At 37.4% G+C, this 25,971-nt stretch overlaps 1 protein-coding gene and 1 pseudogene across 1 annotated transcript; both read left to right on the top strand.

The window, feature by feature from the left end:
- Window positions 1-802: 802 nt before the first annotated feature.
- Window positions 803-2,102, top strand: LOC131624504 (uncharacterized; the record flags this gene model as incomplete). The annotated part of the gene is made up of 1 exon (XM_058895468.1): window positions 803-2,102. A coding segment is annotated over exon 1 (1,278 nt), but the record flags the coding sequence as incomplete, so codon positions are not given.
- Window positions 2,103-22,919: 20,817 nt separating this feature from the next.
- LOC131624505 (uncharacterized) lies at window positions 22,920-25,399 on the top strand (annotated as a pseudogene).
- The last annotated feature ends 572 nt before the right edge of the window (window positions 25,400-25,971 follow it).

The following is a 25,971-nucleotide window of genomic DNA, read 5'->3' on the forward strand; positions in this document are numbered from 1 at the left end:
ACCCAAACGTCAACAAAACACATCTTTCAAACAGACAATCATACTCAACATTAATTCAACAAAACACACAACCAACACGTCATCAATATTTATAACACTGGAATACTTCCAATCATGTTATAAAAGTATGCATATGTATGAACTGACACTATGCATGTGGTACCAACATCATCCAATGGAAATAATCCATGACCGATCCAACATCATCCAGATACGGCCCTGCCAGCACAGATTCCACACAATGGGAATCATTCCCTTTACTGATCCAACACACCCTTATGGATACAATATCATCAATGAATATGAATGAATGCAACATATACAACATACTTATACCATCGTCAAGTCTAATGAGTAACATCATCAAATACCCATTTCATCATCATCATCATCATCATCATCATCAAAGTATGTTTATATACATTAGCATCATTCAAATACAATCAATCATTATCATCATCATCATTAAAGAACATACATGTGTCCACATCAATCATCATCATCAATAATAAGAACACACATGCATCCACATCATTCCAAAACAAATCAGTCATCATCATACAATGAGTTTGTTATTGAAACTACTACAATTATTAACTTAAACTTGTAAATTACATTCAAACATAGACGGATACATTTAAATTTTTACTTATTTTTCTAGGTTCTTGAACGACAAAGGGAAAGTTGTGGAACGATTTATTGCTCTACATCATGTCAAATATACTACATCTGAGGCACTAAAGGATGCTCTTTATGGTATTCTTGATCGTCATACGTTATCTATTTCAAGGATACAAGGGCAAGGATATGATGGGGCTTCAAATATGAGAGGTGAGTTTAATGGTTTACAAAGAAAGATTCTAGATGAAAACCCTTATGCTTTCTATGTCCATTGTTATGCTCACCGTTTGCAATTGGTGGTTGTGTCTGTTGCTAGTAGTTGCTCATCTATTCATGATTTCTTTGAGTACATCTCCTTGATTGTAACCACAACAAGTGCATCTTGCAAGAGAAAGGATGCTTTGAAGGAGGCACAACACCAAGATATTTTGAATAAACTTGAGAGTGGTGAGATCTCTCAAGGAAAGGGCTTGCACAAATCATCTAGTCTCGCTAGACCCGGAGATACTAGATGGGGTTCATATTATACTACCTTGAGTCGTTTGTATCAGATGTGGTCCTCCGTGTTAGATGTGCTTAGTATTGTTGATGAAGATGGAAGTGGACCATCTCAAGCGGCGGGTTTGATAGAAAAAATGGAGAGCTTTAAATTTGCTTTCATTTTGAAGCTTATGTTAAAGTTGTTTGGTATCACTAATGAACTTTCAAAAATCTTGCAAACAAAAGATCTTAATATTGTGCTTGCTATGGAATTAGTTGATGATGTTAAAGCTCGATTGGCTATATTGAGAGAGAGTGGTTGGAATGATTTATTTAGTGATGTCCAAGAATTTTGTTTTACTCAAAGTATTCCAGTGCCAAATATGGATGAAGAAATACCGGTTCGGGGACGTTCAAGAAAAGAAGGGAGGACTGTCACTAATCTTCACCATTACTGTGCAGAGATTTTTTATGTTGCTATTGACAAAATATGTGTGGAGATGGATCACCGGTTTTGTGAAGGAAGTAACGTTATGTTGGATTGTTTCTCATGTCTTGACCCTAAGAACTCTTTTTCCAAGTTTGATGTTGATAAGCTTGCTCGTCTTGCTAATATTTATCATACAGACTTTTCTGATGATGACCGTGGAACAATAAGGGAGCAACTTGAGACTTATGTACATCAAGTAAAAAGGCATGCTTCTTTTACTTCTTGTGAAGATGTTCAAAGTTTGGCTATGAAGATGGTTCAAACTGAGAAATATTTGGTATTTCCATTGGTTTACAAGCTCATTGAGTTGGCTTTGATATTGCCGGTGTCGACAACATCCGTTGAAAGAGCTTTTTCAGCAATGAAGATTATCAAGTCTAATTTGCGCAACAAGATCAACAACGTATGGTTCAATGACTTGATGATATGTTACACCGAGCGAGAGATATTCAAGTCACTTAAAGATGTTGATATTATTCGAACATTCACCGCAAAGAAGTCTCGGAGAGGGCATTTACCTGTTAATTTTATTTAGCACACTATTCGCAGGTGAGGTTTCATCTCTCTTATGTAGCACACTTTATGATTATTTATATATTGTCACATGTAACGTTCAGTTAAATTTTTTGCCCAGGCTATATAAAATTTCTGGCTCCGCCACTGCTGACATCCCGTGCAGTACCAATAAACAAGTCTAGTTATAAGAACAAGAGTAACCGCAACTTCACCTCTTTCCAACGTCATCTGGTCACAATTAACTATGTTACAGCTTCTGCAACTATTTTTATAACAAAGTTCATCTCGTTAGCTTTCCGACGCTTCAAACGGAACTCAATTCGGATGTCGAGAACCCCAGTTATGAATTTTCGAAGTTCCGCGGCTATTCAGCAATTTTCCTGCGTTTTGCTTACGAAAATCTCTCTCCAAAACTCATTCTCTTCAACTCTATCACATTCCAAACAGCCCCTTGCCGTATCTCTTCACTTCCAAACATTCTTATGACTTGAGCAACACATCCTATCGCCGAAGTGCGATTTCCGGAACATTTCGACATCAATCCTCTTTGCAAACTTGCAGCTGAATCTCTTCCGCAACGTAAGGCTACTCAACTGACATCTTCGCAGTACACCAGTAGAGCTGACACATCACAACTTTCCAATTTCCTTCTCTTACAATAACTGTCAATGACCTCTAATCATCTTCCTTCAAGATGTTCCAACTCAATTCCCAGTGAAGTCTTAATTCCAAGTCACCTTCAATTCGGGAAACAACAAACTCCAACAACGCTCGCACTGTTGCCAACAACAGCCTACTGAATCAATCTTCTTACAACGGAAACATAACCGAGAAGCGAAGCTTCTCCCCCACTTGTTTCAATCCAACACCTGCAACAAACAACCAAGTACCGACAGTGATTCACTCACATGTCGCGTACCAAGGAATAAAATGCCGACAATATACAACTGTCGCGCAACTCAACTGACTCAACAATTGGCCGGACGGACCGACCTGCTCTGATACCACTATTGTAACACCCTTCTAAACCCCGCGGAAATTAATAAAATAATTCAGAGTAACACATGAAAACAAGGGTGCCACAATTCCAATTATAACAAATTTATCATAAATTCATTGTCATGCTTTCACTAAGGGACAATTCATCATAATACATAAACATCTCATGTTAACACAACAGAAAATTCATCATACGGATAAGCATAACATCATCTATGCAATATCCCACTGAATTCAATACAATAACAGCACGATAGAGTATCATCATAAAACTCTAAACTAGCGTTCCCCCAGTGTTACAATATCAGAGCATGACACCTGACGCTACACTAATACACTGACTTATGAGCTAATCCTCACCAAGTCGAAAGCAGCTATCCTCAATCTGAAAATGTCAACAGTAAGGGTGAGTCTCATCACAGTTAACAAATGTTATTGCATCTCAAATAACAACACATCATAGTTATGTTATTCACCCAATTTCATCATATTCAGATTATCAGGAACATCCATCATTTACCCAAACGTCAACAAAACACATCTTTCAAACAGACAATCATACTCAACATTAATTCAACAAAACACACAACCAACACGTCATCAATATTTATAACACTGGAATACTTCCAATCATGTTATAAAAGTATGCATATGTATGAACTGACACTATGCATGTGGTACTAACATCATCCAATGGAAATAATCCATGACCGATCCAACATCATCCAGATACGGCCCTGCCAGCACAGATTCCACACAATGGGAATCATGCCCTTTACTGATCCAACACACCCTTATGGATACAGTATCATCAATGAATATGAATGAATGCAACATATACAACATACTTATACCATCGTCAAGTCTAATGAGTAACATCATCAAATACCCATTTCATCATCATCATCATCATCATCATCATCATCATCATCAAAGTATGTTTATATACATTAACATCATTCAAATACAATCAATCATTATCATCATCATCATTAAAGAACATACATGTGTCCACATCAATCATCATCATCAATAATAAGAACACACATGTATCCACATCATTCCAAAACAAATCAGTCATCATCATACAACTCTCAACAAATCATCACATCATAATGTTTTTCAAAACAACATCTTCTATTGTCACATTTCATCATATATGTCAACAATATATCATCCAATTAAACAAATCGTCACATGATTAATATTTCAACGTAGCATGTATTTAACACATCTCATCACATATATGTACAATACATCATTAACCAAGAAATAAAATCATATTTAAAAATAATTGGATTCACACCTCATTCCATCATTTAAACACGTAGGTTACCTCGTAAGATTCATCGTGCTCGAAACGACACTAAAAACGGACCTACGGTTCGAAAGTTACACATCATTCAACTCTTTTAAGAAAACAACTAACGCTACAGCACGCGGCGCAACCAAGGTTCGCGGCGCGACCTGAACCACACAAACGCGTTCGCGGCGCCAACCTATGCACGCGGCGCGATACGAGAAAACAAGTACGCCTTCGCGGCGCCAACACGGGGACGCGACGCGAACTGGCGATTTCACAGATTTTCGGGTCTGCGTCAGATCCTGCGATCTGACTCAATCTGAGTCCAAAACTGACTCTAAACGTCATATACAGGCAGCTAATCATCAATTGCATCATTATTCATCATCACACATCAAAACAACACATAATCAATCAATAATCCATTCAATTTTCATCAATTCATAACCTCCCTAAACCCGACATATAATACAATTGACTCAACAACATCCCTAATCAATATTATTATCCAAGAATATGATAATAGATGATAACCGGAGAGTCCCCCGTTACCTTAGCCAAAGATTCTTGATTGGTCTCTCCCTCCATTGCTCCTCTTCACGTACCAGCTTTCCAATCCCTCATCTCCTCTTTTCTGCTTTTCACGTTCCTTTTTTCCTTTCTCCCAATTTTCCTTATTTTTATGAAAAATAACATTTTAATTAGTAAAGGGCTTTACTAACATAGCACCCCCTCTTTACTAATACCACACTTGGCCCAACACTATAAACCATCTTTCTTCCAATTAAATCCCACAAACCACCAATAATTCTAATTATAAATTAAATTTCCATTTAAATTAAAAATTAAAATATACGGGTGTTACAACTCTCCCCCACTAAAAGAGTTTTCGTCCTCGAAAACATACCTCAAGTAACCAGCTCGTATAAGAGTCCTCCACCTGACTCTCCAGCTCCCAATTAACATTACCATCGGTCAATCCTCAAAATCCATCTGACATAACCAACAGGAAACATGTTTCATACATTCAAATCCCAGTTCTTACGTCGCATTTGACTATCCAAAAGTATACCACTCGCTATAGCTCCAAAAAGGTTAACAACAACAGAACATTGAGGTACAACCTATACAATACGCTCAACAGCCGAGTAATACAATTACACAATCTATAGTATGATCACACTGATCAACACTGCAGTAATGCATACCATCTACCAACATACCAACCTCAGACATACTCTTCCATCTGAGCGATAAAATAATACTTACACTTTTCACCAACCGCTTCCTTCAAGAAACTCAATACTCATATTCCTATACCATTGAATTCCAATTATCTGACTCCTCTTAAGTCAAGCCATTGATTATCCAACACTTTACATTCCGTTTTTTCCGCACTACTCTGATTATTCATCACAATCATCTATACCAAATAGATTTCTGAGTTTCACCCGATTCCGACTCTCTTTACTCATTCGTCCAAGAATCATTCTTCATCATTCATGGTACCAATTTACCACTCAGTAATACTTACTCGCACTCAAAAATAAATTTCTGAGTTACTACATCTATTAAACATTCCGGCCATCGGAACGAGTGCACACAAGTAATTATAATCACGCTCACCAGCCTCAATACGCCATTTCTTACAAAACAACTCAAATTGAGTTTCGCTCTTTTCTAAGAATTAAATCAATTCCTCCCTTCATAGAGTATAATTCCTCATTATATCTAGAATCTATAATAACCCCTTAACAACAACACAAAATTATTACAATGTCATATAGCATCAACTCTTCGTTTTAATTTCACCGAATACATACTCGTTAACTACGTACAACCGTAATAACATATTCATCATCTCGGCAATTATTCAAAAGAGTTATAGTTCTTCGACACGACATCCTTACATCCACTGGATTCTAAATCCAACATATAGATCAACACATATTTTCTATGTAGGCTTCCGACATATTAATTCCTTTACTGCCCGCGAGTAGTACTCATAACACTACTCCGCATCACACTTTCGCTGCGCGACTCTGATTACCCGTCTTAAGTCATCATCCACCATGTTGCACTCTTTCATATTCACTTCTTCATAATTTCACACAACATAGTGAGTGATTATTCTCACGGCTTAGTATTCATCACATCTTAAACCACTAAGGTAACAAAACAAGCTTATCTATTCTATATGATTACATCTACTACCAACAAGAGATTTAGGGTGATCAAGTCCTAAATTTGTCAATATTAGTTGAAAATCATATTTAAGCATAAACCGTCGTTACTACATAATAGTGTCCCTTTCCGAGTTTGCACCCAAACTCATTAACATCGTCATAGTCCAATAATTCACTACGGTGTCCTTCTAGAATATCCTTCTGAAGCTCAAAACATCAGTTACACAAATCCAATCACTCAACCTCATTACATCGTTTCCGTCGATTCTGAATTCACCGCCTTTACTTTGGTAATTCAAAGTCAACCTATCGATCAACTCAACATCATCTTTCTGACCTTCTCTAATCTCGTCAAGAATACCACTAGTCATCTTCTAGCATACTCAATCTAACACTATTAGGAGTGCCTTCACATACTAACTCAAGTCTCTAAATTGTCCAATTAAATCCAACTCATTCATCATTAGCATCGACATTTTAAAGACTTCTTACGCAACACAATAGCACAACATTTTCCTCATTAGGATGGTAATTCAAACCAAAATCCTAATCCTAAAAAAAATATACTCTAATCATCTCTACTGCCTCATATTAAGCCCTTTCTGATTAAAGAGGTACTTCAACTCTTATGATCACTAAACACTTCGAATCTTGAGCCATACAATTAACCTGCACGACCAAGACAACATTCATAACTCGTGGTTTTAATCCAAATTCCATGACATCTTTCGTGCCTAAATATCATCCCACTCGACATCTCAACAAAGTCTTCCTCACATTCAATAGGTGTCAGAAATCCTCTAAAATTCTTCTTTTATACTTATCGTTACTTTGCCACCACAAATACGATTCCAAGAGTTCTAAAGTTTATTCCATCTTTACTATTAATTCACTTCTCATTAAAATCCATCGGTACTCAAGTCATCTTTATCACCGAACATCTCGTCAACTTATTCATCGACAACATATTCTACTCGATTTTTGTTTCAAACAATCGCGGTAGTAGGCATTCTTATTCGACAAGTTTCACGCTTCCTTAACCGACTTCAGACTATTTCCTCAAAGGATCAACCTACTGTATTTATAACCCTTCGAGACATTCTTGTTCTAAGCACCTTTTCAGGCAGTCCTCTTTAGGACATTCCTTTTCTAAATACCTTTTCAGTTAGTCTTCTTCAAGACATTCTTTTTTCTAAGTACCTTTTCAGGTAGTCTTCTTTAAGACATTCCTTTTATTTAAGTACCTCTTCAGGTAGTCTTCTTTAAGACATTCCTTTTTCTAAAGTCCCTTTTCAGGTAGTCTTTTTCAAGACGTTCCCTTCTTTCTAAGTTCCTTTTCAGGTAAGTCTTCTTTAAGACATTACTTTTCTAAGCACCTTTTCAGGTAGCCTTCTTCGAGACATTCTTGTCCTAAGCACCTTTCCAGGTAGTCCCTTTCAAAAAAAAAACAATTCGTCATCCCTCTCAAGAACCTCTTCAGGTAGTCTTCTTTAAGACATCTTTCAACCTTTTCAGGTAGTCATCTTTAAAGACATTCTTCATCCCTTGCTAAGAACTTTTTCAAGTGATATTCTTTAAGACAAATTTCTATCTACGCTAAGAGCCTTTACAGGTGGTCTTCTCTAAGACAAATTGCTACCATGTCGAAAAATCATTTCAGATAGTCTTCTTTAAGACAAACATTCACATCCATTCAAAAGACCTTTTCAGGTAATCTTACAGAAGACATTACTTCGTTCCACTCATTACGTCAACAAAACATACGTATATGCATAAGTATTATCCACATTACAAAGCCAACATAAGCATAGTCATGGTGTAGGTACAAGCATGGATTAAACAAGTTCAATAGGTTTAAGGAGATAAAATCTCGGGGTTGCATCGGCATTAGCATACATACATACACATTAGCATTAGCATATACAAAAAGCCCAATTTCTATTGGCAATCCAAATCATTACAAAGTCCAGTTCTCATACTGGAAAACCATCAAATCCAATTCTCGTTTGGTAGTCAGTTCCCGTCTGACTATTACTTCAAAATTCAAATCACACTACAAAAGCCTAATCTCCAACCCACGTGTTGTGATAGGTGTATTGTCCGACCCACGTGTCGTGAGTTTCCAACCCTCGTGTTGTGAAAGGTGTATTTTCTCCGACCCTCGAGTCGTGAGTCTCCAAACAGGTGAATCTCTTTCATGCAGGTATGTTTGCTAGAACTATAGCAAACGATTACTTTTATGCAGGTACGCTTGTCAGAACCATGGCAGGTAATTCCTTTGGTGCAGGTAAAATTTATCCGAACCAGGGCAAATAACCCTGTTGGTGCAGGTAAATTTTGCGATAACCCTCGCAAATAACCCTATTGGTACAGGTAAATTTTGCGATGACCCTCGCAAATAACCCTGTTGGTACAGTTAAATTTTGCGATAACCCTCGCAAATAACCCTGTTGGTGCAGGTAAATTTTGCGATTACCCTCGCAAATAACCCTATTGGTGCAGGTAAATTTTGCGATAACCCTTGCAAATAACCCTGTTGGCACAGGTAAATTTTGCGATAACCCTCGCAAATAACCCTATTGGTGCAGGTAAATTTTGCGATAACCCTCGCAAATAACCCTGTTGGTGCAGGTAAATTTTGCGATAACCCTCGCAAATAACCCTGTTGGTGCAGGTAAATTTTGCGATAACCCTCGCAAATAACCCTGTTGGTGCAGTCCTTTTTAGGAGCCTTTTCAGGCAGTCTTCTTTAAAGCGTATTCCATCCTTTCTAGGAGCTTTTTCAGGCACACAAGATTTTTAAACCGTTCTTCAATTGGGTTTATCACGTTAGTCCCTCGGCAGTGATATCTTCCAAAACATCATCAACAAACAATCAAAGGTGCTATCTTTCTTTTCAGAATTACTAACATACTTCGACTAACATAACTAATAGTCATGCATCATCCAACTAACATATCTCATTCATACATAATGCATATACATACATCGCTCTCATTTATTTTGAGAAGCTCACTGCATCATGCATCGCATGCATCATACCATCGCATAAAAGTCAGGTTGGCTCTTTAGGCTACGCTACAAAAAATCAATCATCTGGTCCCTTCCAAAAGGCGTGTGCTTCACACTTAGAAGAATGGTATTCACCTTGGGTGGCATCTTTAAGCCCATCTCCCACGGAATTCTTTCCCGACAAAGGCAAATTTCAGGGCATTTCAGTGTCCAATCATCTTCTACCTTCAGATCACGATAGGCAGACGTGCTTATTTAACTCTTCAGGTTTAAGAAGATTGAACAGGGGCAGCTGTCATACCCCAAAATTTGCCCGGTCAACTCATGTCTTTTAATTCATCAAGGATCAAAATTAAGAATCATGGGGTTTGACATTCCTATTGTCAAACCTGCGTTCTTATAAGATATCCTAAGTCAAAATGGGGGTTAAAATCAGAAAGTGCTTGAGCTCAGTCATCTAGCTCATCTATTCCGTCTTCTTGAGGTTTTTTTTTAGTCCTTTCTCACAAATTATTCACATGGTTTATTATTTATAATTAGTTTAATCCTTTTATTATTATAACTAACTATTATTAATTAGTAGTGGTTTTAATAATATTATTGTTAAGATTATTATAATTATTTTTAACTATTATTGTTATAATATACCATGGATTAATGGGGTAGTAATTTATTTGGGCTAAAAGAAAAAAAAAATCAATTGGACAATGGGCCCATTAGGAATAAAAAGAAAAACCTAATTGGTGCAATATAAAAGAGGTGCATAATCCTATTTACAAGGGGGGCCGAAGAAAATAGGAAAACCTTTTCCATCAAACCAATCGGTACCCTGTGTAGATATTCACACAGTTTATATACGAGACATCTGTACATATTTGAGGGGCACAAGAAAAATAGATGAATGTATTCAGAGGAGAATTTTTGGCGAAAGAATACCTTATACAAATAGTCAGAGTCGTGAATCAGGCTGATTCAAGTCGAGCCAAGTATCATAATCGATTCATGGAGGCTTCCTGGACGTAACTGAATGATTGCCATTGGTCTAAAAACACTCAAACAGGTCCTCACGTTCACGTTTTCACCTTAGAAAATTTCAATTCGAATTCAAGTCTACACACATCATAAATCGAATTTGAATAATTGTTTGTGTTTATAATCTTGTTTAGAACCTCCCTGTGCCGTTTAATTTGAGTTTTAGTGCAGGTTTCAAGAATCACCATGGCTAGGTTTCACGAATTGGGAAATTAGGATTCTTAATTCAGGATGATTTCAGGGCAAATTGATGAATCCAAGCAACTCGTAAGGCCGCGTATAATCGATCTGTACCATTTATTTGTGTTTGTCGGTGTTAATTTTCAGGTTGTGGGGATGAACATCTATGGCAACGGTGGAAAACCGTGGCTATAAGGCTCTGTAAATTTTTTCCAGCAACATTGCACGAAGAAGAGGAAGGACAGCGTGCTGAGTTTGTTTTTTTAATACTTGTGTTTTCATTTAAATAGCGTAGCGTCAATATTTAATCAGCATAGACATGCAGCGCGGTTGGTGGAGAATCACTCTTGTAACCATAGAGACGGGGGTTCGAACCCCACCTGTGACATATTTTTTCTAACAATTGTGTGTTATGGTTGTCTCATGATCCAACGCTTGCGCTCCGCACCTGGCCCTTGGTACAGCTTCAAATATCCATCTTTGGATCTCCAAAGTGCTAGATCTAACGCCCAGAAAGAATGATGCCCATCATGAACCCCCAAGGAGCTGCTACACGGGATCACACCCAGGTTTTCTTTTATTTTTTTATTTTATCTATTTAATTGTTTAATTATATATAATATGCATGATTTAATTTATTTTAAATTAGGATTAGGATAAAATTAGATTAGGAAAAATAAATTAGGATTAAGGTTAGGTTTATAATATTTTTCCCGAGTATTCGAGTATCTCGATTAATTTATTTAATTGGTTTTAACCATTAAAAATAACAATAAAAAAACCCTATTAAAATTACGACTATTAGGGTTTGCCCAATCCCATTGGCCGGTGGCCAAAATACTAGGATTCAATTTATTATTCGTTTCGACTAAATTTATTGGTCACGATGGTTAATAATCGATTAATTTAATTAATCAAATCCTATAAATTGAAATACACATTATTTTGCTAAATGGTTTTAACCATCTTATTGGTTATGATGATTAGCATATTTCCCCTTATCAATTCGTTATTATTTGTAATCGAAACTATCGGTTATGAGGGGTAACGATAAATTAATAAATCAATAATAAAACATATTAATTCATTATTAGTGATAATCGAATCAATCGATTTGAATTGGTAATGATGCAAAACCCCAATCTTTTAACTATGGTGATCAAACCTATTGATCATTGCGGTTAATTGTGCCAAATCAGGGTTGTACGCCTGAAACATCTAAAATACACTAAACCACGATACTACAGGATTTTTATCCTGGGCAACTCAAAATGCCCTTTCAAATCAAATTCAAACTGCGATAGGCAATTCGAAGAGCCTCAAAACAATTTCAAAACAACTTCACACAATCTCTATAATCAATTCTAAGGCGTACAATCCTGTGCCCCGAACTACGTTCACTCTGATTCTCCCTAAGGAGATACGTAGGCACTTGGCAACAAGGCGAGTCCCCTTCCTTCAAACCATAATCATGTCAATGATTAAAATTATTAACCCTATTCTGTTTGTCACTTTTCTTTATATTTTGCCACAAACCTGCATCTTTGAAATGTTAGCCTTTAGGAAAGGGTTGAGGGTGCCTAACACCTTCCCTCGACCTGAATATAGTATCTTACCCCGAATCTCGTATCTACGTAGGGTTTCCTATTCGCCCTTCAGAATAGGTGGCGACTCACTAAAACCTTAATTTTTAGGGCAGGTTGCTACAGCTGGCGACTCTGCTGGGGATAACTATAACGGTGAATTACTATGCTCCTATAGGCTTTAGGCTTTGGCAGGGTTTAGGTTTGGCAACTTTTTAGGGTTTGGCTAACGCGCCTTTTTCAGGGTTTGTAATTATTTTTTTTTTAAATTTGTTTATTTATTTTTATTTAAAAAATATTTAATTATTCAGGATATGTTTATATCTGATCACTTATGTGAATATATTTATATTTTTTATTGACTATTATATTTTTATATACTGCTGGATATATTATGTAGTGTTAAAACCTTAAGTGTGGGGGTTAACTTTGAGACCAAAAGGGGACATGAATCGCCTTACGAGTCTCACTGATAACTCCACTCGGAGTGGGTTAGGTATTTGGAAAGGTCCGAAACGAAGCTTGACTTTGTGGAGGGCTGGACTGGATACTTAGCTGATCTCTCCGGGAACCTACCCCAAAAATTCGAACCTCATGGATAAAATGAGTTGTTCTAAAATCCGAAGAGACAAAAAGTCTCGGAGGCTACGAACGACCCCATGAGACCTTCTAGAACCCCCTATAAAAAGAATGGCTCCCAAGAGCCGCTACGTCGAACCTATGAACCTAGGACTTTTGTGCTGCTGTGCTCTTTATATGTTTGCAATTTATATACTTCGAATATCTATGTGTTTCGATTTTGCAGGTATCCCCGCGTGGTCCCTAGCCTGTAGGGACTCTAATTTTTAAATACCATGTCTTTCCCACGAAGGACATCACCATCTATGCATCCCCTAGCCTGTGGGGATTTTATTTTTATATCCTTGTATTCTTACAACTACGTGTCCTTCCCACGAAGGACATTTCTATTAACGCACGTCAATTGGCCTCTCGATGGCCATGCGATCTAGTGACTGTCTCGAACGGTCATCTCGTGCCTACACCTACGCACTCCCTAGCATATAGGGATTTTCTGTTACATCTACGTGTTTTCACAATGACGCGTCCTTCCCCGAAGGACAACTTCACTAGCATGTGTTCGATTGGCCTCTCGATGGCCATGAAATCTAGTGACCGTCCTGAACGGTCACTCCATGCTCAGTCCCGCGCACCCTCTAACTTGTAGGGTTTGGATCTCCATTTACACATCACATCCCTAGCCCGTAGGGATTGCTCTTCGTCCATATCGTCCTTAGATAGGTTGTGTTCCGCATAGAGAACCTTCCCACGAGGGACAAATTCATTGGTACGCGTTGATTGCCCTCTCGATGGCCATGAGATTGAGTGACTGTCTTGAACAGTCACTAGCCTCTATCTTCTGCATACTCTCGAATCCAAGGGATTTCCCTTAGCGTGTCATAACATTTACCCTATAAAGATTCCAAGAGGGTCTAATGCCGCCTCTAAGGCTATCCCTAGGATCATATGTTACACGTCTGCATTGCATACACGGAGTTACAATATAAGGAGTCTCTTGCTTACGCGTGCATTTGCATTTTCATGCATTCATACATTCACATTTGCATTTCTATCTTCGCCCGCATCCATACCAACCATGCTAGCCGGTTTCCCGAAACTCCCAAAAATCAAAGGATCGTAGACTACGGAGCAAGGAGAATAAAAGATCTTAGTCTTGCTAAAGAAAAAAAGATGCCTTTCGCCATGCCAGCCGTATGTCCATGCCTTGTCATAACAGGATTATGAATACAGTGAAGGTTGTCATCAAGCAAGGATTAGTCCAACTGGGGCAATATCCTGAACAAAGAGGCTCAACTACGATGGAGGGAATTCGACATATGTCAGCCCCACACCAAGAAAAAAAGGGTCATAGGTGATACTATCCTTAGGAAAAGCAAAAGAGGTTCAGTCAAAGGAAACTCATGAAGTTCCGATACGACGAAAACCCACCGCTAACGATTTATTCCCGCCAGGTTTGACATGTCCAAAGAAAATTCGAGGTTGCCCTCACTTCTACAAGTTTAAGAATCTAAGGAGTGAAACAAGGTCAGTGGATCTACAAAGGAGATTATCCCTAGGATCAATAGGTGTTTACCGTGCTCACAATTTCAACCCTTACGACCGCTAAGTGTTACTCAAGATAAAAGTTGTACCTTCGGATTAGTAATTCTAATGGGACAACCATGCAGGTTTTGGAGTCAATTCATTCACTCACTACCATGACTTTCCAGTCACGCACTTCTATTTTTAGGGTTATTAACAAACTTGAGGGAGAATGACGAATACAAAAACTAAGTCCAGCTAAATATATGCTTTCAAGGTAAGACCGAGCCGAGGATGTACAGGCATTGTTTCCATTCCCAAACAGTGGAGATATAAGGATGTTAATCCCTCGTTACCCCCTCGAACCAGGAGTTGGAGTTTGTTTCTACTTTTCAAAAGAAAACCTTGATTTCAACCAGGGGCAGGGTAGATTTCAATTAATTCAATGGTGTACTTTGATTGTCAAGAGAATCAGTCAAGCCAAGCAAGGGTTCAAGCATAAGGATCGAGCAAAGGTTCAAGCATATCTTCTTCCTCGCATTCATCTAAGAAGGAGGAAACAATAGAGATAACATTTACCACGTCTTCTTCCTCAATACATCATTCAAGATCGAGGGAGTATCAAAGGCGAAGCTTACAAATCAAAATCAACATAGCAGTCACAACATGCAATATCCAAGAATCAATCTCAAAAGGAGCTTTCAAGAATAAAAAACGCCCGCTAAGTCAAAATGAAAATTCCATAAAAAGAAACAAAAAGACTTAGGCAAAATTGGGGCATCCCGATGGGTTAAATTCAAAAGAATTAGCCCATGAAAAAATAAGGGATAAAAACAAAGGCGAAATACAAAGGATAATCTTGTGACTGCTAAACCATCAAAGCTTCACATCAATGCTTGGATCTTTACAACATATGTCATCAAAGTTTGGATCTCTACTAAGGCTTCTGCTCAACATCGAGACTGAAACGATTCTCTTGCAAACAAAGCACATCCATTGGATTAGGCGAATTTTTAGGATCTGGAGAACATCAAGGAGAAAGGGGTGGGATAAATAAAATTTTGAGCCTTATATCCATTGTTTCTTAAAACATGAACCAGGCCAAGTTACAACATTTAAAAGTCCTAATTGAGGCAAGGTTAACTACGAAAGCATATTAAGCAGGAATTTGTTATACTGACTCCTATGTTTGTTAAAACTACTTCTAATCACTATGCTTCTTCAAGCATTCTTTTCAAAACCATCCAGTCCTAATTCATAACGGACTTCGATTTCAAAACTTGCATACGCATTCCATTGGAGCTACTTCTCAAAAAGTACAACACCATCTACGAGTATACACTTAGCATCGAGGAGATCTCGAAATGGGTTAATCAAAGGTGATCATTTCTAATAAAGACCCTGGAATCGGGGGAACCACATCTAGGGGGTTCTCCTAAACAGGGGCAAAAATTTCAAGGAGCACAGGGGCATACAATCGAACATCCTATTAACTAGGGGCAGTCTTCCTAAGGTTCAATCGACTTGGGGCACATCTCAAAGCAATCTCAAACAGGGGCATGTCAGACATGGGAAGAATTCAAATTCAAAGGATAGAACACTATGGATAACCTTCCATGACCTGGAGATCAGGGGCACACCCTTCAATCTAAACATCGAAGCATATGACAAGGCTATTCCCTGGGGCACTTCCTTCATAAGCATCTTTCTCCATGAAAATACTGGGGCAATGGATATCAAATCCATAAGACGCACAATAAAAGGAAAAGGCGTCTTCACACTTTACAATTTCGAATCAATCTCTCTCCTAACTACGATCTTCAAAGTCCAAAAGCAGGTAGTGGGAAATCGCGCTAGCATCCAACAACCTATCATTGGGGCATCATGCAAACACATCTAAATCATGCATTACATACATTGGCTGATACATTACACCACACCTTTCTAAGACAAATCCTACGATCCTTTCTAGGAACCTTTTTCAGGTAGTCTTTTCTAAGACATTTATCATCCTTTCTAGGAACCTTTTTCAGGTAGTATTTTCTAAGACATTTATCATCCTTTCAGGAACCTCTTTAGGTAGTCCTCTTTAAGATATTCTTTCCCAAGAACCTCTTCAGGTAGTCTTCTTTAAGACATTCCAAGAACCCTTTTTAGGCAGTCTTCTTTAAGACATCCTCTTTCTAAGAAGCTTTTCAGGTAGCCTTCTTTAAGACAAATCCTACGATCCTTTCTAGGAACCTTTTCAGGTAGTCTTTTCCAAGACATTTATCATCCTTTTAGGAACCTCTTCAAGTAGTCTTCTTTAAGACATTCTAAGAGCATTTCTAGGTAATCTTCTTTAAGACAATCATCGTCATTCCAAAAAAAAAACCTTTTTAGGTAGTCCTCTTCAGGACGTTTCTTTTTCTAAGTACCTTTTCAGAAAGTCTTCTTCAAGACATTCATTTTCTGAGTACCTTTTCAGGTAGTCTTCTTCAAGACATTCCTCCTCTAAGCACCTTTTCAGGTAGTCTCCTTCGAGACATTCTTGTTCTAAGCACCTTTTCAGGCAGTCCTCTTTAGGACATTCCTTTTCTAAATACCTTTTCAGTTAGTCTTCTTCAAGACATTCTTTTTTCTAAGTACCTTTTCAGGTAGTCTTCTTTAAGACATTCCTTTTTTTAAGTACCTCTTCAGGTAGTCTTCTTTAAGACATTCCTTTTTCTAAAGTCCCTTTTCAGGTAGTCTTTTTCAAGACGTTCCCTTCTTTCTAAGTTCCTTTTCAGGTAAGTCTTCTTTAAGACATTACTTTTCTAAGCACCTTTTCAGGTAGCCTTCTTCGAGACATTCTTGTCCTAAGCACCTTTCCAGGTAGTCCCTTTCAAAAAAAAACAATTCGTCATCCCTCTCAAGAACCTCTTCAGGTAGTCTTCTTTAAGACATCTTTCAACCTTTTCAGGTAGTCATCTTTAAAGACATTCTTCATCCCTTGCTAAGAACTTTTTCAAGTGATCTTCTTTAAGACAAATTTCTATCTACGCTAAGAGCCTTTACAGGTGGTCTTCTCTAAGACAAATTGCTACCATGTCGAAAAATCATTTCAGATAGTCTTCTTTAAGACAAACATTCACATCCATTCAAAAGACCTTTTCAGGTAATCTTACAGAAGACATTACTTCGTTCCACTCATTACGTCAACAAAACATACGTATATGCATAAGTATTATCCACATTACAAAGCCAACATAAGCATAGTCATGGTGTAGGTACAAGCATGGATTAAACAAGTTCAATAGGTTTAAGGAGATAAAATCTCGGGGTTGCATCGGCATTAGCATACATACATACACATTAGCATTAGCATATACAAAAAGCCCAATTTCTATTGGCAATCCAAATCATTACAAAGTCCAGTTCTCATACTGGAAAACCATCAAATCCAATTCTCGTTTGGTAGTCAGTTCCCGTCTGACTATTACATCAAAATTCAATTCACGCTACAAAAGCCTAATCTCCAACCCACGTGTTGTGATAGGTGTATTGTCCGACCCACGTGTCGTGAGTTTCCAACCCTCGTGTTGTGAAAGGTGTTTTTTCTCCGACCCTCGAGTCGTGAGTCTCCAAACAGGTGAATCTCTTTCATGCAGGTATGTTTGCTAGAACTATAGCAAACGATTACTTTTATGCAGGTACGCTTGTCAGAACCATGGCAGGTAATTCCTTTGGTGCAGGTAAAATTTATCCGAACCAGGGCAAATAACCCTGTTGGTGCAGGTAAATTTTGCGATAACCCTCGCAAATAACCCTATTGGTACAGGTAAATTTTGCGATGACCCTCGCAAATAACCCTGTTGGTACAGGTAAATTTTGCGATAACCCTGTTGGTGCAGGTAAATTTTGCGATAACCCTCGCAAATAACCCTATTGGTGCAGGTAAATTTTGCGATAACCCTTGCAAATAACCCTGTTGGCACAGGTAAATTTTGCGATAACCCTCGCAAATAACCCTGTTGGTACAGGTAAATTTTGCGATAACCCTCGCAAATAACCCTGTTGGTGCAGGTAAATTTTGCGATAACCCTCGCAAATAACCCTATTGGTGCAGGTAAATTTTGCGATAACCCTCGCAAATAACCCTGTTGGTGCAGGTAAATTTTGCGATAACCCTCGCAAATAACCCTGTTGGTGCAGGTAAATTTTGCGATAACCCTCGCAAATAACCCTGTTGGTGCAGTCCTTTTTAGGAGCCTTTTCAGGCAGTCTTCTTTAAAGCGTATTCCATCCTTTCTAGGAGCTTTTTCAGACACACAAGATTTTTAAACCGTTCTTCAATTGGGTTTATCACGTTAGTCCCTCGGCAGTGATATCTTCCAAAACATCATCAACAAACAATCAAAGGTGCTATCTTTCTTTTCAGAATTACTAACATACTTCGACTAACATAACTAATAGTCATGCATCATCCAACTAACATATCTCATTCATACATAATGCATATACATACATCGCTCTCATTTTTTTGAGAAGCTCACTGCATCATGCATCGCATGCATCATACCATCGCATAAAATTCAGGTTGCCTCTTTAGGCTACGCTACAAAAAATCAATCATCTGGTCCCTTCCAAAAGGCGTGTGCTTCACACTTAGAAGAATGGTATTCACCTTGGGTGGCATCTTTAAGCCCATCTCCCACGGAATTCTTTCCCGACAAAGGCAAATTTCAGGGCATTTCAGTGTCCAATCATCTTCTACCTTCAGATCACGATAGGCAGACGTGCTTATTTGACTCTTCAGGTTTAAGAAGATTGAACAGGGGCAGCTGTCATACCCCAAAATTTGCCCGGTCAACTCATGTCTTTTAATTCATCAAGGATCAAAATTAAGAATCATGGGGTTTGACATTCCTATTGTCAAACCTGCGTTCTTATAAGATATCCTGAGTCAAAATGGGGGTTAAAATCAGAAAGTGCTTGAGCTCAATCATCTAGCTCATCTATTCCGTCTTCTTGAGGTTTTTTTTTAGTCCTTTCTCACAAATTATTCACATGGTTTATTATTTATAATTAGTTTAATCATTTTATTATTATAACTAACTATTATTAATTAGTAGTGGTTTTAATAATATTATTGTTAAGATTATTATAATTATTTTTAACTATTATTGTTATAATATACCATGGATTAATGGGGTAGTAATTTATTTGGGCTAAAAGAAAAAAAAAGATCAATTGGACAATGGGCCCATTAGGAATAAAAAGAAAAACCTAATTGGTGCAATATAAAAGAGGTGCATAATCCTATTTACAAGGGGGGCCGAAGAAAATAGGAAAACCTTTTCCATCAAACCAATCGGTACCCTGTGTAGATATTCACACAGTTTATATACGAGACATCTGTACATATTTGAGGGGCACAAGAAAAATAGATGAATGTATTCAGAGGAGAATTTTTGGCGAAAGAACACCTTATACAAATAGTCAGAGTCGTGAATCAGGCTGATTCAAGTCGAGCCAAGTATCATAATCGATTCATGGAGGCTTCCTGGACGTAACTGAATGATTGCCATTGGTCTGAAAACACTCAAACAGGTCCTCACGTTCACGTTTTCACCTTAGAAAATTTCAATTCGAATTCAAGTCTACACACATCATAAATCGAATTTGAATAATTGTTTGTGTTTATAATCTTGTTTAGAACCTCCCTGTGCCGTTTAATTTGAGTTTTAGTGCAGGTTTCAAGAATCACCATGGCTAGGTTTCACGAATTGGGAAATTAGGATTCTTAATTCAGGATGATTTCAAGGCAAATTGATGAATCCAAGCAACTCGTAAGGCCGCGTATAATCGATCTGTACCATTTATTTGTGTTTGTCGGTGTTAATTTTCAGGTTGTGGGGATGAACATCTATGGCAACGGTGGAAAACCGTGGCTATAAGGCTCTGTAAATTTTTTCCAGCAACATTGCACGAAGAAGAGGAAGGACAGCGTGCTGAGTTTGTTTTTTTAATACTTGTGTTTTCATTTAAATAGCGTAGCGTCTATATTTAATCAGCATAGACATGCAGCGCGGTTGGTGGAGAATCACTCTTGTAACCATAGAGACGGGGGTTCGAACCCCACCTGTGACATATTTTTTCTAACAATTGTGTGTTATGGTTGTCTCATGATCCAACGCTTGCGCTCCGCACCTGGCCCTTGGTACACCTTCAAATATCCATCTTTGGATCTCCAAAGTGCTAGATCTAACGCCCAGAAAGAATGATGCCCATCATGAACCCCCAAGGAGCTGCTACACGGGATCACACCCAGGTTTTCTTTTATTGTTTTATTTTATCTATTTAATTGTTTAATTATATATAATATGCATGATTTAATTTATTTTAAATTAGGATTAGGATAAAATTAGATTAGGAAAAATAAATTAGGATTAGGGTTAGGTTTATAATATTTTTCCCGAGTATTCGAGTATCTCGATTAATTTATTTAATTGGTTTTAACCATTAAAAATAACAATAAAAAAACCCTATTAAAATTACGACTATTAGGGTTTGCCCAATACCATTGGCCGGTGGCCAAAATACTAGGATTCAATTTATTATTCGTTTCGACTAAATTTATTGGTCACGATGGTTAATAATCTCAAATCCTATAAATTGAAATACACATTATTTTGCTAAATGGTTTTAACCATCTTATTGGTTATGATGATTAGCATATTTCCCCTTATCAATTCGTTATTATTTGTAATCGAAACTATCGGTTATGAGGGGTAACGATAAATTAATAAATCAATAATAAAACATATTAATTCATTATTAGTGATAATCGAATCAATCGATTTGAATTGGTAATGATGCAAAACCCCAATCTTTTAACTATGGTGATCAAACCTATTGATCATTGCGGTTAATTGTGCCAAATCAGGGTTGTACGCCCGAAACATCTAAAATACACTAAACCACGATACTACAGGATTTTTATCCTGGGCAACTCAAAATGCCCTTTCAAATCAAATTCAAACTGCGATAGGCAATTCGAAGAGCCTCAAAACAATTTCAAAACAACTTCACACAATCTCTATAATCAATTCTAAGCCGTACAATCCTGTGCCCCGAACTACGTTGACTCTGATTCTCCCTAAGGAGATACGTAGGCACTTGGCAACAAGGCGAGTCCCCTTCCTTCAAACCCTAATCATATCAATGATTAAAATTATTAACCCTATTCTGTTTGTCACTTTTCTTTATATTTTGCCACAAACCTGCATCTTTGAAATGTTAGCCTTTAGGAAAGGGTTGAGGGTGCCTAACACCTTCCCTCGACCTGAATATAGTATCTTACCCCGAATCTCGTATCTACGTAGGGTTTCCTATTCGCCCTTCAGAATAGGTGGCGACTCTCTAAAACCTTAATTTTTAGGGCAGGTTGCTACAGACATCATGCAGCGACACTCTATACGATATATCCAAAACTTCTCAATTGGTAAATTCAATTCTTAAAATTACTCCTCGACAAACCTTCTAATTATTCTTTCAATCCATTCAACACTGACACTGACATCCAGGGGCGGTTATATAGCCCAGCAAGCCCGGGCATGCGCCCGGGCTCAACCCCTATTTTCTTTGTATTCCCCTAAATTTAATAGCCGATTTTTAAATGAAACTAGGGGCAAAATTAGTAAAAGTATGAGTGTAAAAATTAAAATAGATGAATACCCAATGGTCCAGAAAGGCCCAACCCAATTAAATATTTATGACTTAAAACAGAAATAAATAAAAAACAAAACTAAAAGTACAGCAAAAACCCTTTTTGTTATCTCTGAACCGCACATGCTGTTGTCTGTTCAACTGTTCCAATTCGGCCATTCCTATCTCTACGTTCCAGCTAGCAGCAAGGTAATATGCTTCTCTTTCTCTTAATTTGTCTTCTTATTTTATTAGATATTAGTATTATATTATATGTAACAATAGCACTTCAATTCAATTTACATGTTGCTACTATATCTTTATGTTGATTTTGGTTTTGGAAATCTCTTGCCACTGTCTTGTGCTAATGTGCTTAGAGTATTCTTTTTAATAAAATTTTGTCTTTTTCAAACAAAACAAAAAACATAGTTCAATATTTTGTTATTTTTACATAGTCCAATATAGGTCAATTTTACATAGTTTAATTTAGAATGAATGATAGTTCAATTTTTCTTCTAATATTTATATTGTAGTTTTTATTTTAACAGAAACTCTACTCTATTTTTTTGGGGTTCTAATATAGTATCAAAGATTTTGGTTAATTTAATAGGTCATTCATAATAATAAAATTCTCTTTTAATTTTGTGGTTATGAATTGTTTATTTTATTTAATTATTTGGTCTTGTCAATTTGCGTGTTATAAATTGTTTAATTAAAAATTCGTTTCACTAAATCATTAAATTTCAGAGATGAGGAAGTTTTTGGTTCCTAGAACAAGTATTGAGAAAGTGAATGTTAAGCAACCGGAAGTCGAAGTAGAAGAAACACCCCCTAATGTGGCCAACGAGTTTAATCCAAATGAGATTGTGCGTGATCCAGGATGTAGGAAACAAATTCATGAGTATGCTTCGGATATTCAAGACCAAGTGAGGAGGGCATATATATTGAAGGGTCCAACGCAACCTGATTTAGCAAGATTTCCTCGTACTCAATTTGGGAAATATTCAAGAGCATTTTGTAAAGCATGGTATAAGAATTATACATGGATTGAATACAATGAGTCGAAGGATGCAACTTATTGTTTCTATTGCTTTCTCTTTAAGCCGCCCGGGAGGGCCGAACACTTTGGTTATGAAGTCTTCAACAAAGACGGATTTAAAGATTGGAAGCATGCATCTAAAGGCTTTAAAGATCATATTGGTAATCATGATAGTAAGCACAACTCATGTGTGAAGCACTATGATGATTATAATAATCAAAGACAAAGTGTGACAAGTATCTTTGCTAGAGCAACTAGGGAATCAGAAGAATTGTATAAGATCCGTTTAACTTGTTCTTTAGATTGTACTAGATATCTCTTAGCACAAGGCATTGCTTTTCGTGGCCATGATGAAAGCTCTACTTTTCTAAACAAGGGAAATTTTAGAGAGATGGTGGATTGGGTAAAATCTAATGATGAAAAAGTAAGAGATGCTTTTGATCGTGGTCCAAAAAATTGCACTATGACTTCCGGTGACATTCAAAAGGAGCTTGCAACGTGTTGTGCACATGAAGTTACCAAGGTGATTATGGAAGAGCTTGGTGATAGACAATTCTCTGTGCTTATTGATGAGTCACGTGATATATCTGTCAAAGAACAAATGGCGGTGATGTTGAGGTTAGTACAATGAGTTTGTTATTGAAACTACTACAATTATTAACTTAAACTTGTAAATTACATTCAAACATAGACGGATACATTTAAATTTTTACTTATTTTTCTAGGTTCTTGAACGACAAAGGGAAAGTTGTGGAACAATTTATTGCTCTACATCATGTCAAATATACTACATCTGAGGCACTAAAGGATGCTCTTTATGGTATTCTCGATCGTCATACGTTATCTATTTCAAGGATACAAGGGCAAGGATATGATGGGGCTTCAAATATGAGAGGTGAGTTTAATGGTTTACAAAGAAAGATTCTAGATGAAAACCCTTATGCTTTCTATGTCCATTGTTATGCTCACCGTTTGCAATTGGTGGTTGTGTCTGTTGCTAGTAGTTGCTCATCTATTCATGATTTCTTTGAGTACATCTCCTTGATTGTAACCACAACAAGTGCATCTTGCAAGAGAAAGGATGCTTTGAAGGAGGCACAACACCAAGATATTTTGAATAAACTTGAGAGTGGTGAGATCTCTCAAGGAAAGGGCTTGCACAAATCATCTAGTCTCGCTAGACCCGGAGATACTAGATGGGGTTCACATTATACTACCTTGATTCGTTTGTATCAGATGTGGTCCTCCGTGTTAGATGTGCTTAGTATTGTTGATGAAGATGGAAGTGGACCATCTCAAGCGGCGGGTTTGATAGAAAAAGTGGAGAGCTTTAAATTTGCTTTCATTTTGAAGCTTATGTTAAAGTTGTTTGGTATCACTAATGAACTTTCAAAAATCTTGCAAACAAAAGATCTTAATATTGTGCTTGCTATGGAATTAGTTGATGATGTTAAAGCTCGATTGGCTATATTGAGAGAGAGTGGTTGGAATGATTTATTTAGTGATATCCAAGAATTTTGTTTTGCTCAAAGTATTCCGGTGCCAAATATGGATGAAGAAATACCGGTTCGGGGACGTTCAAGAAAAGAAGGGAGGACTGTCACTAATCTTCACCATTACCGTGCAGAGATTTTTTATGTTGCTATTGACAAAATATGTGTGGAGATGGATCACCGGTTTTGTGAAGGAAGTAACGTTGTGTTGGATTGTTTCTCATGACTTGACCCTAAGAACTCTTTTTCCAAGTTTGATGTTGATAAGCTTGCTCGTCTTGCTAATATTTATCATGCAGACTTTTCTGATGATGACCGTGGAACAATAAGGGAGCAACTTGAGACTTATGTACATCAAGTAAAAAGGCATGCTTCTTTTACTTCTTGTGAAGATGTTCAAAGTTTGGCTATGAAGATGGTTCAAACTGAGAAATATTTGGTATTTCCATTGGTTTACAAGCTCATTGAGTTGGCTTTGATATTGCCGGTGTCGACAGCATCCGTTGAAAGAGCTTTTTCAGCAATGAAGATTATCAAGTCTAATTTGCGCAACAAGATCAACAACGTATGGTTCAATGACTTGATGATATGTTACACCGAGCGGGAGATATTCAAGTTACTTAAAGATGTTGATATTATTCGAACATTCACCGCAAAGAAGTCTCGGAGAGGGCATTTACCTGTTAATTTTATTTAGCACACTATTCGCAGGTGAGGTTTCATCTCTCTTATGTAGCACACTTTATGATTATTTATATATTGTCACATGTAACGTTCAGTTAAATTTTTTGCCCAGGCTATATAAAATTTTTGGCTCCGGCACTGCTGACATCCCGTGCAGTACCAATAAACAAGTCTAGTTATAAGAACAAGAGTAACCGCAACTTCACCTCTTTCCAACGTCATCTTGTCACAATTAACTATGTTACAGCTTCTGCAACTATTTTTATAACAAAGTTCATCTCGTTAGATTTCCGACGCTTCAAACGGAACTCAATTCGGATGTCCAGAACCCCAGTTATGAATTTTCGAAGTTCCGCGGCTATTCAGCAATTTTCCTGCGTTTTGCTTACGAAAATCTCTCTCCAAAACTCATTCTCTTCAACTCTATCACATTCCAAACAGCCCCTTGTCGTATCTCTTCACTTCCAAACATTCTTATGACTTGAGCAACACATCCTATCGCCGAAGTGCGATTTCTGGAACATTTCGACATCAATCCTCTTTGCAAACTTGCAGCTGAATCTCTTCCGCAACGTAAGGCTACTC

This window comes from Vicia villosa, unplaced genomic scaffold (genome assembly GCF_029867415.1).
Source record: "Vicia villosa cultivar HV-30 ecotype Madison, WI unplaced genomic scaffold, Vvil1.0 ctg.000133F_1_1, whole genome shotgun sequence".
In the NCBI taxonomy this organism is placed as follows: Eukaryota; Viridiplantae; Streptophyta; class Magnoliopsida; order Fabales; family Fabaceae; genus Vicia; species Vicia villosa.